Genomic DNA, 15,014 nt, shown 5'->3' on the forward strand with positions numbered 1-15,014 from the left:
TTTTTTTTTTTTTTTTTGTACCAGGAATCGAACTTGGGTCTTTGTTCTTGCAAGGCAGGTGGCAGAACCACTGAGCTAAATCCCTCGCCCAAGTCACATATATTTAAGCAGCAGCTTTCTATTACTGTGACAAAAATACCTGAGATAACCTAAAAAGTGGAAAGTTTTTTTCCTATAAAGAGGAAGGGTTTTATTTTGGTTTATAGTTCTGGAGGTTTCTTCCAGTAGATGACCTTTTGTCCCCAGGGGCTTTGGGCTGTGAGGCAGCACGTCATGATGGAGAGCATATGGTGGATTGGACTGTTCATTTAAGGCTGGGACATAATAGGAGAAAGGAAGCCCAGGGTCCCACAGTCCCCGTCAAGAGCATGCCTGCATTGATTTAAAACCTCCATAAGCTACCTGGGTGTAGTAACACATGTCTGCAATCCCAACTCTTGGAGGCTCAGGCAGGAGGAGCACCACAAGTGATTAAGGCCAGCTTGGGCTACCAAATGAGATCAAAGCTAACCTGAGTTCAAAGCAAGTTTCTGTCTAAAAAACAAACGAACAACAAAACTCTCCAAGCCCACCTCTTACACTTCCTACTATCTCTGAATGATGTCAAGCTGGGGACCAGTCCTTTAGTGAATAGCCTTTGGGGTACAGCCCAGATCCAAACTTTTGTTGTGTCCTAAGGAAAGCTGGTTCTCTGAAGTTTGGTAGCATTTGGGAGGGTTCTTTAAGGGTTTGAAATTGCTTGAAATTCCCACCTCCATATGCTAAACAGGGTTATCTGTTTAATTGGCATCTGTTAATGTGTGTTCTGGGCCATATTTTGGATTTTAGGCATATATGTCTTATAATGTAAGCTTTTTTCATTACTGGTTCCTCTAATGATAGAAGGTGTGAGGTCATGAGAAATTATTCTTAAAGCTTGAACAACAGCTTAAACTGCTGATTTTACTTGTTATCAAGACATGGGGTACTTATTTAATCTCCATTTTGGAAGATTTTAATTATGAAAGTTTGTTTTAGCATCTTGGTCACAAAACATTTCATAACAGTTTTACTATTTGGGCATTTATTTGTGATGTTGGTAGTTTATTGAATTATTCTTATAATGATATTTTAATTAGAAACAAATTCTAGAATTTTAAGAAATGATATCTTTTTTTCATAAACTTCATAGAAAATATTAAATGGCACAGAAAATAATTGCTTTCTTAATATTGCAAAGTTGTTGATTTCTTATATGTTACGTTATTATTGTAATTCTTTTCAGTGCTTCAACTTAATATGGTGATGTTCTTCCTTCAGTTGAAAAAAAAAAGGGAACAGATAGGGTAGCGAAGAGAAAATTTCATGGGAATTTTGGTTTTCTGAGGAAACAACTTAGATATCTCCAAGGAGTAACACTTAATGTTTGTGGTTGTAACTCTAGATTGCCATAATGCTTTTGCCTTGCTTGTGAGGCCACCAACGGAGCAGGCAAATGTGCTGCTCAGTTTCCAGATGACGTCAGATGAGCTTCCAAAAGACAACTGGCTAAAGATGCTGTGTCGACATGTAGCCAACACCATTTGTAAAGCAGATGCTGTAAGTTCTTAAATCTGTGCTGTAATGAAAATTTAAATTCCATGGCAGGGCCTTCAGACCTGTACATTTCTGTGACTTGTTAATTATGAATTAGGAGAATTTTAGTTTGATGTATATGCAGAAAAATTAGTTGCGTGTATATGCACTAGTTTAAATTGTTTGGGAAGATATTTTTAAAAGTTTAGGTACATGAAAGATTGAGTTCTTGCTTACAACAAGCCCAATATTCTAGCTCCTGTGGTTCTGATTTAGTGTGGTTTGGGACTTCTAAGTTACTGTGTCCATTATATATTTATTTATTTGATATCACTGTGTTGTTTTATTCAAGAATTTAACCTATTTACATTTAAAGTAAATATGGAAAGGTAAGTTTTATTTACGACAGCCATTTTTTTATAACTTTTTCAAATTTTATTGTAGTTCTTTCCTTTCACTCTCTTATAGTCTTCTGTGGTTGATTTGTTCTGCTAGTGTGCTTATTATTTTGGGTTTGTAGATCACAAGTTTTTCCTTTGTGGTTACCATGAGACTTAACAAAAAACATCTTTTGATTATAATGAGTTGTTTGTAAAGACAGCAGTTTGACATGATCATAATGATAAGAAAACAAACAAACAGGAAATATGCAGTACTAATAAAAAAAGATACAAATGGTTTATGTATTATATTTACAATAGAGTATTAGAACTTCTGAATTTGTATTCATATTCAGTGAGTTTTTCCCATGTTTTCTTCTTATTCATTCATGTTATTTTCTTTTCTGCTTGAAGGACTCCTTTTGGTATTACTTCCAGGACAGTTTTGGTGAAGATATGTTTTCTCAGTTTTTGGTTGTCAGAAAATGGTTTTGTCTCCATTTCTAAAGGATAATTTTGCTAGATTCAATTTTGGATGCAGTTTTTTCTCTCAGTACTATTACCACTATTCTGGCCTATTAAACACTATTCTGAGAATTCTGCTGACTGGAACATCCTTATTTGTTGTTTCTTTCTCTTTCTCTCCCCGCACTTTTTTTTTCTTGCTTTCTCTCTCTCTCTCTTTTTTCAACCTTTAGAATTTTTGTTTTCACCTTTGAGAATTTGATTATCTTGGTTTAGACTTAGTTGAGTTAAATCTGACTTTTGACCTCTTTACATCTGAATATTTGTGTCCTCAAGGTTTGGGACATTTTCTATTATTATTATTTCTTTGAATAGTCTTTCTACACCTTTGGCATCTGAAGTTCTTAATCCCAGTGTAACTTAAATATTCCACTTTTTCAAAACTCCATCATTCTTGCAGGCATTCTTTATTTTTGTTTTCCTCTGACTGTGTATTTTCAAATAGTCTGTGTTTGAGCTTACTGTTGTTTTCTTTTTTATCTAACTTAATTGATGCCTACCTTCATATTTTCAGTTTTGCTTAATGTATTTTTCAGCTAAAGGATTTCTTTTTGAGTTTTTTGTTAGTAGCTTCCATCTCTCCATTAGGTTTCTCTGTTAGAATATTTTATCTTTTTCTATGTGTTCTTAAAGCTTAATTGAATTTTGTAAATTTTTAAGCTATCTTGAATTTTCCATCATAGGAGTTCCTATCTGCTCAGTTTTTGGAATCTAATTTTCATTGTTAGATGAAGTCTCTTGATTATCCTTTGTATATGACATCACTTGAACATTGAAGGCTTAGATATTATTCTAGTCTTTGTAATCTGGCTTTGTGCCTGTTTTCCTAGAATTTAGGCAGTATACTATGTTCTCTGATCCTGTAGTCATTTATGTTATTTCAGGACTAGGTGATACCTTATGTTCAGTTTACTGTGAATGTGCTGTTGGTGTGTTGTCCCTGTTTCAGTAGTAACGACTGACCCAGATCCAAGTTTGTCTCCAATCTATAGTTTGTTATTTGTTGTGAAATAGGAGTACCTGAAAAGGGTAGTTCATCTTTGAAGCCGCTCTGTGGGGCTGTGGCAGGCCCAGAAACCAGTCCACAGTCACACTCTTCCTTGCTCTGGCAGAATCCTGAGGCATGTCACATCCTGAAGTCATAACTGGCCACAGCCAGCACAGCACTGGCGTTAGGAGCAAGGCCCACACTTCTATGGGTTGCCTTTTTTTAGGTAGACATGTAGGAGGCAGGCTCAGGTGATGCTGATTGGAAAGAAGTCCAGTAGACTGGGACTGTATGTCTCTCTGCCTGGCACTGGGACTGTTCTAGTGACTGTCTATGGCCATGGGCCTGGGAGTGGGTGCTGTATTAGCTAGCTTTCTCGTTGCTGGGTTGAAGTATTGGCCACACACAAAGGAGAGAAGTGTTATTTGGCTCACAGTTTCATTCTACGATCAGCTAGCTCCAGCACGGGAGCATCATGGTACAAAGGCGTGATGGAATAAAACTACTCACTTCACAATGCCTGGGAAACAGAGCACGGGAAAGTGCTAGCCAGAGATTTACCCTCCAAAGGCACTCCCCCAGTGACTTTCCTTGTAACAGCACATTCCACATTGAACATCAGTGGAAGTATTCACTTAGGAGTGAATGTATCACCCCTGATCCATCCACCTTTCCAGGAGTCTCTTAATCCAGACAAATTTATGATTAATGGGGACAAGTGCTGTTAGGCTCTGCCCAGAGTTAGGTTTCATCAGGCTGACACTGAGTTCTAAAACAGTCCTGTGCTAACCCTGTCATCCTCTGAGTGAATGGGATCACGCTGTACACTACTAGCCCAAAGTTATCGTAGTGTTGGTAAAGGCAGTACCTTGGCCAGCAGAATTGATAACTAAGCTGCACTGTTTGGAGATTGTACCCAGGATGGGTCCAGAGGGACTATCTATGGCCATATGGCCTGAGAATAGCTGTGCTGCCTGGGGTTTCAGGATGGGTGGTAGAAGCAGTCCCTTGGCTGCCAAGTAGGACACTAAGCTGGGTCATACTCCAGTCTCAGTCACAGAAACCTGTGCAGTTTGGTAGTGATGCCCCAAGTCTACTCCAAGATTGGCGCTGATGTGGGCCAAACCTTGAGTGTCCCTCAGGTTTTTACTTGGCAGGTCTAGAGGCTCCATCTGTGATCTCTAGGTTTGCTAAAAGATAGCTTGATTTCTTCCTTTTCATACAAGGGATAGACAAGTGATACAGAAATATAGAGCCCCTACTCTGCATAAATTATGTAGATTTAATAGAATGCATTGATAGATAATTCTTTTCAATACAGTAGTACTGTAACATATTTGCCTTAGACATTCCTCTGGGAATAAAACATTTTGTCAAATTTAAATCTGACCTTGGGAGTTAAAGATAATGTGGTTTATAAAGTACACAACCCTTAGTTTAAGTCCCCTCCCATCTAGTATTGGAAATTTTGATTAATTTGTTTTTTTAAGTTTCTATGGGCCGAGAGTATGTGGTCATATATAAAAGATTATTTGTTCTAGAAAAAAGTTCATCGAGAGCAACGACATTATTTCATATAACGGAATGAAAGCATTTTTTCTCGGAGGGAGGTATGGGGGATCGAACTCAGGTCCTTGCACTTGCAAGGCAGGTGGCGGAACCACTGAGCTAAAATCCCTGGCCCTATTGCATATAACGGAATGCTGGAAAGAAAAATGATGAAGACAGTTTTTGTTAACTTACAAAAATGCTTATTATAAGAAAGATTTTTTATGGTTATAGGTATCTATATGTAAAATGCATTTCCTTACAGTATAATGATTACTTACTATAGATGTGGCTTACATAGTCCTTTCCAAATTTATAACCCTAATACTGTACTAAAGTGTATTAGTGGAAAAATTTTCTTAACATGTAATCTATTGAATTAGTAGCCATAAAATGGCTAATAATTCTAGAACTTAAATAGAAGCAACAAATGCAAAAATTTCATATAGAATATAATTATCCACAAGATGGCAGCAAACATTTAACTATGTTCTGATTTATACTCTTAGGTCACAAAATTATTTGTCTGTTGCAGTTTTGCTCTTAGAATTGTTTATAAATCCAGATATTCAGTGACTTCTGTTGAGCCCTTTCCTGCATTTAAAATTTTACACAGTAAATTTTTAAGAAGCCTTGACTCAGTATCTTATTTGAGATTGTTTTGCCATGTTAAAGAGGTGTTTCTGAAATATATGTGTATGAAAGACATATGTATAAAAGATAAAAAATATTCAATTCTTTGAATCAGTTTTTGTCTTCCTATTCATTATATATTTCTTGATGCCCTCAATAAAGCTTGCTTAATTTAAAGTAAAGTAAATAGAGCTATCTTACTTTATACTATCTCATTTGCCATCCCCATTTCTTTCTTTCTTTTCTTTTTTTTTTTTTTTTTCCATGCCCATTTCTAAGTGACTTGAGAAGTAGAATTTTCAGGCTGAAAGGAAATTAGATCTTTTATAATTGTTATTTTTATCATCATTATTATTATTTTTTAGCACATGAAACTAGAGGCAAAAGCAATGGCTGATTAATATAAACCTAGAACTAGAATCCTGGCGTTCTCATTCCTGGTTAGACCCTCTTGATAATCTCATAGATATGTCTCATATTCTTTTATTTCCTAATGTAAAGATTAAAGTTTAATTTTTTGAAAATCCTGTCTCTAAGAATACTTTGGAGTATATATTTCAGTCTCTTTTCAGTATGCTAACTTCAATTATGTGGTCCATATTCTGAGATTTATATGTTTCCTGAAGGCAGGTGGTGGCTTGTTGAGGCCATTGCAGATTTCTAACCTCTAATGTTAAAAGTATAACTTTATTAATAAATGAATTTAAGCAGTGCCACTCTCACTTCGATTTAGTTAGTTTAAAGGTGGTTTCAGAATGCTTGGGTTTGTTAGAGCACAGATGTTTTAGATTTCAGGTTTTTTTGGATTTGGGATATTTACATATACATAATGAGATACATTGGGAATGGCACCCAGTTTAAGCACAAAATTCATATTGTTCTCACATCCTGAAAGTAATTTTATACAATATTTTTAGTGTTCCTATGTTTTGACTCTGACTTGTTACACAAAGTCAGATGTGGAAATTTCTAATTATTGTGTCATGAGTATTCAGAAAGCTTTCATTTTGTTTTAGGGATGCTCAATCTGTAGTAAATTGTTAATATATGACTGTTATTCATACTACTACTTAATTTGGCCAAATTAGAAGCTCTAAGTTATACATGATTACAGAGTTTGAAGAAGTCACTGAGACAGATGAAGTAAGCGGGAGACACATAATAGACATTGTTTCTTTAGCATCTGGGAGTTTGAGCTTAGGAAAAGAAGGAAGAGAAAAAGATTCTGATAACTCATATAGATGGACTCATTAGCTTAATATGTTAGAAATACTGGATAATTTTCTGTGAATTAAATCCAGGAATAGAATTATAAAATCTGTAGCTGAGACTCATAGTTCCTTGGGGTTACGATTAGAAGTAGAAATTAATCTATCCCGCTGATATATAATTGATCTATACCCAGGATAGATTAAATTCTGCTTCCTGGTCTTCAACTCAGATTCACTTGTGTCTTCAGAGGTGATAGTCTTAGGTACATGTACTTTTGGGGCAGATTGAAAGCCTCTTACCTTTCTAAAACTTATTTAATGCTTGACTAACTTTGAATACATCAGATTCCTTTTTAGAATTATATATGATTGTTATTAAAATGGCTTGGTTGTGTTATAAATTTTTATTTTATAAATTTAGAGGATTAAAAGTAGAAATTTTTTTTTTTAAATGAGAATTATTGAGAAAGAAGGAAAGAAAAAGAACCCTAAGACTGCTGATAAATTCTTTCCCCTTCGCCCTTTGCCCATGACTTACCTAATTTACTTTACTCTGTGCAGAGAAAGGTAAGGCAGTATCATCTTTATACGTTAGCAAAAGCTATACATACTGTCATTTTAGCCACTGGTGAACTAGCCAGGTGTTTATTCTTTCCATTACAGACCTGGAGCCTTCTAGGAATACAGAAGTGCTTGTATCTGTCTGCCGTTCTCCTAAATTAGAAGTGATTTGTCGATGAGGGAAATGTGAAGTCATTTGTTCCCTTTTTATTATATAGTAATAGCTATGATAACAATAGGGAAAAACAGAATAAACTTGCTAACAAACTTTAATAGCAACTGTTAGTTTTAACTTTTAGGGGGCTTTAATTATAAGGAGCATTTTACCAAAGTTGAGCACAAACATTAGTTTCATTTTATACATTAAAACATTTTGCATCTAAATATTTTATTCAGAGAGTAAATTTGTTACCATATTTAGTTTATACTGATATTTAACCTCTATTACATTTTAAAATAATATTTGCACATAATAGAAAAAAAACAAAGGCATAGTGCAGTGAAATATAAGTCTCATACTCCTATCCTTCTGTACTAGTGTTTTCAGGGAACATCATCTTTTAGATATAGCTTTCTAGAAATGTAAGTATAAAGTTTTTGGAAGTATGCATTTATTAGGTTTAGTCCTGGGCAATTTTCTCTATAACACTGTCATAAATGGGTATTTTAACTGTTTCTAAATTGGCTTATACATAGATGAATCTTTAATATTTAATTTTTGAAAGTCACTTCAGACAAATTCTCTTATTGTTCCTAATTGTTTTCTAGTTAATTCTATTGGATTTTTTTAGCTTTCAGCTTTTCAAACATTGCTGTAACTTGACTGATTCAAATGAGCATTGACAAATTATACTTTAAGAATAAAACATAATGGGGTCAGGGATTCAGCTCAGTGGTTCTGCCACCTGCCTCACAAGTGCAAGGTGACAAGTTCAATCCCCGATACCAAAAAATAAAAAATAACACAACATAATGGCAAAATAGATTTGAATGTCAAAATTTTTTTCTAGTTTTGCCTTTGTATATTATAAACAAAAAATTTTAGCAAATACATTTTCAATATGTAACTTATTGATAAATGAAATAAAATTGAAGTAAAATTAAAAATTGTAATGATAATAAAATTAAGTTGGTAAAATCGAAGATGTAGTCATGTCCTACATAATGACTTTTCAGCCAACCGTGGACTGCCCATATACGACTGTGGTCCTGTACCATTATGGGTATACATAACACAACTGGAGTCATGCTATTTATATACCGTAATGCCTAAGCCAGGCATGGTGATTTATACCTGTAATCCCAGCTACTTGGGAGGCTGAGGCAGGGAGATCACTTGAGAATTTGAGGCCAGCCTGACAACTTATAAAACCTTGACTCAGTGCAAACAAATCAAAAGGGGGTGGAAAGCTGGGGATGTAGCTCGCACTCACTGGGTTAACTAAACATACTGCACACTGATGAAGTTCTCTATGCCTGTCATGAAGTGCCATGTGACTGTACAGTTCCACTTAGCTCACGTTACCATATTATAAAGTAGGAAATATGGTCCCTCTACCATGAGATGTGTACAGTCTTAATAACGTGGATCTTATAGGTGTGGGTGTGTGTGTGGGTGTGTGTGAATGAGGACAGAGGAAAATCAGATTGAATCGGGTTTCTGGCTGCTTGCTTTCTTCATTTATTCATTTATTTTGAAAATGATAAGATGATTGATTAAAAACCATTAGATTTTGAGCTAGCCATGGTGGCACACCCCTGCAGTCTCAGTACTCAAGAGGCTGACACAGGAGGAATACCTAAGTTCCATGCCAGCCTGAGCTACGCAGCAAGTTCACGGTCAGCCTGAATTATACAGAAAGACCCGGTCTCAAAACAAACATTATTAGAACTTGTAACAAGAGTTTAGTAAAGTAGCAAAATAAAATTTAGATAGTATGTGTCAGAAATTTTTCATTATGCTGGCAGTCACTAATTAGAATGGAAAATGAAATTTTCTTTTCCAATAAAATTTGATATATCTAGCTTTTAAAATGTTCACGCTCTACTTTTCTATAGTTAATGTTCTAGCTTAGAAAATGGCATAGTCAGAATTGTCAGGTGTTCTTTGGGACTCATTCTTTTGGATATCTAATGGTTTGAAAAACAATATTGCTGATTTTTAAAATATGCAATGCAAAACTGAATAGCATGACTCCAGTTGTGTTATAAGAAACATTTTAGAGCTAGATATGGCTATGTATACCCGTAATCCCAGCTTTGTGGGAGGCTGAGGCAGGAGGATCTCAAGTTCCCAGCTATCTGGATTATGAAACAAGCTCGAGACCAGTCTGGGCTTCATAGCAAGCCCTTGTTCTACCCCCACCCCCACCCTGCAGAAAACAAGCATTTTATGTATGTAGGAAAATGTAAGAAAGCATACTAAAATATAAATAATAATTGGTTATTTGTGGTTTGTGTTTTGTTTTAAATTTGTGCTTTCCATTTTTTTAACTTCAAACTCCTTTTAAAAGATACAATTGCAAGTGCTGTTTCCTGATTGTAATTAGCTAAGAGGCATATGTAAAATGGATCAAATGGAAAGGAAGGTCTGTGGTAGGCAGAATGGATTTCATTTTTGTTGTTGTTGTTGTTTTTTGTTTGTTTGTTTTGTTTTTTGAGACAGGGTCTCACTATGTAGTTGATACTGACCTGCAACTCACTATGTAGCCCAGGCTGGTCTCGAACTCACAGCGATCCTCCTGCCTCAGCCTCCCGAGTGCTGGGATTACAGGCGTGCGCCACCATGCCTGGCTTCATTTTTTTTAATTAATAAATTTTATTTTATCCCTTTGCCCCCAACCCCCTTTCCCTCCCTATGTACAAAAGGCTTCCATTTTTCCTTCTATTCTTACTTTTTTTCCTTGTTCCTTCCTTCCTTCCTCCCTCCTCCCTTGTTCCCCTTCCCATTTGAATACTTTCTTCCCATTTCCCAATATCCGAATGGATTTCATTCATTAAGAAAATTTTTTATTAGTGCATGTGTGCAGTTTACATTCCTTGTGTGGAGTTGGTGCTTTGCATATTTATACCCTAACCCTTTTCGTCCCCCTTTTCTCCTCCTTACCTTCTTCTCATCTCTTGATCTCCTTCCCATCTGAGGAAGATCTATCTCCCTACTTTCTGTTTATCTTTTGTTTTGCTTTTTAGTTATAATTTGAATTTCTCATATAAGAGAAACCATATGATATTTAAGCTTGTGTATCTGATTCAGTTGCCACAAATTTATGGCAGAGTAGGTCTTCATTGTGTGTAATACCACATTTTTTTTACCCATTCATCTGTTGATGGACATGTAGGCTGCTTGCAAAAATTAGAGAAGCTTTAGTAAAGCCAAGGCTGTCTGTGTGGCTCTCGGTGCAGAGCCAAAGTAGGCATTTGCAATTGTAGGGTATAATATTTAACACCTTCTATTTGTAAAGAGGTTTAGTATTTCTTTGCATAGTACTACTATAGCCTTGTGAGCAGTAATATGGACTACATATACCAAATATTTTATACATTTTACATATGAGAAAATTTTCAGAAAAGCTTTTTCACAGAGTTGTGTGAAATTCCTTCTAGCCACAGAATGACAGTCTTGGATGCATAGTTATTATAGTGCCAGAGTAGTGAGGTAATTTACCAATTCAGTCTAGATTTATAAATTTAAAGCAAAACTTGTTTATAGTAATGTGCAAAAACTTTTTGTCTTGCTTGCTTCTAAAAGCCAAGGCATAATTTAAACAAGTAATATTTTAAAAAACAGATTAATTGTCTCATTTTAAGGTTAATTTTGATCAGTGGCTTTTGGCTTATATGAGTTCTCTAAGTCCTTTGGGAATATGATACAATCTGTGAATCCTTGCCTCAGAAAAAGTGCTCTTTCCACTTACACAAGATTTTGCACTGATTTTTATTCATTTTCACTGTAGGAGCCTCTTGATCACAAGTTTAGAACCTCTGAGTTAGAATCCTTCCAGATGCAAACTGTGGAAGAAAAACATAAGAAGGAACTCTTAAATCTTAATTTGAGATTGTCTTAAGGAAAGTCTGTTGTTGGCTTTGTAGCAGACTATACTTAGCATTAAAACTGTTAAGTTTCAAAGTTAATTGTAGAGTTGTTAATAAGATTTTATATTGATGGATGTTTTCTGTGGCCTTGGTGTCTATGATCCTTGTAGAAAATTACTTACTGAATACTATTTCTTACTATCCTCAAATTAGTATAGTTTAGAGTAGAAAGCATTTTAAGTTCATCTCAAATTTTGTGTAGTTTCCTTTATAAACTTCTGTATATAAGTGCTTAAAGGTTTGATTTTAGAAAGTTTTTTTTTTTTAATTTAAAAATAATTATTTTTAAACAGGAGAATCTCATGTACACTGCTGACCCTGAATCCTTTGAAGTAAATACAAAAGACATGGATAGTACACTGAGTAGAGCATCTAGAGCAATAAAAAAGACTTCAAAAAAGGTGAGTTATAGTGAAAGTATTTGACATATTTCTAAAGTATATTTTTTCAGATTATATTGTCATATTGCTATACCAATATAAAGTCAGTCTTTAAAAAAAGACTTTTATAACAAAGCTCTTCTTTGTTTCTAGGAAGTGACCAACAAAGATAGTATTTGTCCAGTGACTTCTTTGTCACAATGATTATAACTCGCTATCTTTCCTAGTGTTTTTGTAGTGGTAAACTGTGACCTATGCTGCATTAGAAATGTACTGTTGTATTTGAGAGCTAGATATGTGTGCATTCATCATTTCTCATCAAAGGGCACATGATTACCATGTTTTCCCCAAAATGAGACTGTCTTATATTAATTTTTGTGCCAAAAATGCAATAATGTTTATTTTCAAGGGATGTCTTATTTTTTCATGTGTAACAATCTGCATTTATTCATGTACAAAAATCTGCATTTATTCAAATACAGTCATGTTGTCATAATTCTCCAGACCCTAAATTCTGGCCTGAATTTCTTGTGACTCCATTTCCTGTAAAACCATTGGCCACACCTCTCATGTCCAGCAATAGAGCTCTCCTAATTGAGCATTTCTTGTCTGTGTAGCCTGCTTGTAGTGTATTGGAAACAGCTGTCAGTGACTTTATTCCATGAATTCTTTACCCAAGTCCCATCCTCTTGCAAACAAGGCTTCACAAAGTTTCCATTAAATCAAGTGTTAATTGAAGAGTTGTAAGACAGGAGTGGCAACAAAAATGATGATAATTAAGAATGATGGCCCACACCAAGGTGATGAAAAATTACAGACACCAAAATTCAGAAAACATTTATTGTACACAAATACATTAAGTGTATCCATTATAATATGACTTGTTGAATCAAGTATTAATATCAATATTTATATTTTATTGTCATGTTGAATGAAGTATTAATATCAGCATTTATATTTTATTATGTCAATATTATTTTATTATTCAATACATATGTTATATGTTGCAGTGGATGTACTAAATGCATCCATCTGGCTGAAAGTCATTAACTGGGGCTTTTGGGTAGGACTTTTCAGGTAGCATCCTGAAAAAATCACACAAGGACTTAACTTTTCAGTTCTTATTTTTAGGGAAATATGGTTAAGTCCAGAGACCTAGGATCAATTCCTGTTTCTGGGAATGTTTTAGTCTTTACATAATGATGATTTTCCTACTTATGGAAGTTGTTGAGTACTACATAAACATGTTGGTATAAGGCTTTTTAAAGTAGAAGTAGAATTTTAGTGTTCCATTGGAAATTTGCGGCCCTCGTAGTTTTAGAAGTTTAGTTTTGTTTCCTTTCCCTTTGAAAGGTAGGCTTTATACCATTTTTTTATTTTCCATCATGTAGCATGTATGATACATAGTAGATAAACATGTGAAATGATGATTCAAGGGGACTTCTTTACTCTTCCAGTAAGGAAATTGAGATTCAAGTGGTTTTGGATTAAACATTCTACAACATTCCACCTTTTTTCCCATTGAACTTCAATGCTTTCTAAATGCAAGATAGAATCATCTGCAATCTACAATTATATTTTGTCACTGCTTTATACTAAAGAATATCCTGCCACATACTGTTTGTAGAAAGTGGTATATGTGGCTTTCTTTATTCTTATCAGCCATATTAAATTTGTCTAGATTTAAATAATTGTACCCCTTTTTAATTGTAGGTTACAAGAGCTTTCTCTTTTTCCAAAACTCCAAAACGAGCTCTACGGTTGGCTCTCATGCCGTCTCATAACTCAATGGAGGGAAGAAGTCCTCCCAGCAATGATAAGCATGCAGTGAGTCGTCTTTCTAGCACATCATCATTAGCAGTAAGTGGTTTTCATTTAATGGGCTAAAAGACTGTATTTATGGCGTTGTTATAGAATTTAACTTTAAAAAAAATAAATAAACATTAATATCTCTCATCTTTTGGGGGAAAGGCTGTATCTCTAAACATCTAACCTCTTTTATTTACAAAAGTAATTAATCAAACCTTATTATTAATGTGCTAGAGACATTTTATTTGATAGGAAATTGACTCAGATTGAGATATGTTCTAAGATAAATAAGAAACATTTCAGTCTGGCTTATTAGTTTACTAATGTAAATACTGTGGTTTTGATTATACAGATGGGGTCCAGTAACATAGCAGAGACTGAGTTTTATTTCTTTGAGGAGTAGAATCACATATGTTAAAATAAAGGAGTAGTCTATAGTCTTTTTTCATTTATATCCACTCTTGGGTTTTATATTCTTGTGCATATTTCTTTGTTATAGCTAAGAATTTAGATGTTTAACTTTGACCTCTAAAACAGTAAGTTTAGATAATTTAGTAATTTAATAATCACTTTTAAGCAGAAGCACTGCTGTTTTGCTCAACTTTCATATGGAGTAAATTTCATATACATATTTATACTACATGTATAATTTTATATGTAAACACACCTGCTCACATATTCATATGAATTACACATTGAATGTAAACACTCTGGAAGTGTATGACTTAATTTTGGGAAATTGTGATTTCATCTCTCCTAATTTGCCTTTAAGACATCATTGTTATTTACCTTTTGACCTCAAAAATTTATTTACCCATTTATGATTTTTTTGTTTTATAGTCTGCAACATTGAACCATTAATATCTCACAGAAGAAAGGTCACTAAGCCAATTTCTATTCCAGTTGAGTTAATATCTAGTTAACTACAAGTTAACTACAGTATTCATTTGGTTTTTGTTTCAGAATGCTAAAATTGTTTTATCCCAATTCTCTTGTAATTCTAAATTTCTTCCATTTAAAATGTTTAAAATTGTCAGATGTCTTTTAATTTATTGTTATGGTAATTTGTAAAATGTAAAAGTGACAGGCATGATACTGAACTGTATGTTACAAATTTTTTTTTTTTTTTTTGAGTTTATTGGTACATTTAGGGATACAGTACAGTTACATTCATTGTTGGGATCATGTACCTTTACATGGCAAGTCTTGATTCTCATTTTTTTCCCCTTACCTCTGCCCTCCCTTCACCCCCTCCTCCCCTCCCCATCTACAAACACTTTATTTTCATCTTTTCATTCTCTCACATTTTTTTCTTTTCCCTTTTTGTTCTTCC

General features: G+C 34.4%; 1 protein-coding gene across 5 annotated transcripts in view; it reads left to right on the plus strand.

The window, feature by feature from the left end:
* Ect2 (epithelial cell transforming 2) overlaps positions 1-15,014 on the plus strand; it is a 107,201-nt gene that overhangs the window by 86,414 nt on the left and 5,773 nt on the right. For all 5 annotated transcript variants that reach the window (XM_033762521.1, XM_033762522.1, XM_010632410.3 and 2 more), the window contains 3 exons: positions 1,424-1,578; positions 11,786-11,893; positions 13,586-13,732. In XM_033762521.1, the coding sequence (XP_033618412.1) occupies positions 1,424-1,578; positions 11,786-11,893; positions 13,586-13,732 (410 nt within the window). The remainder of the gene's footprint in view (positions 1-1,423; positions 1,579-11,785; positions 11,894-13,585; positions 13,733-15,014) is intronic.

The sequence above is a fragment of the Fukomys damarensis genome, unplaced genomic scaffold (assembly GCF_012274545.1).
Source record: "Fukomys damarensis isolate Sample0158 unplaced genomic scaffold, DMR_v1.0_HiC HiC_scaffold_12, whole genome shotgun sequence".
Lineage (NCBI taxonomy): Eukaryota > Metazoa > Chordata > Mammalia > Rodentia > Bathyergidae > Fukomys > Fukomys damarensis.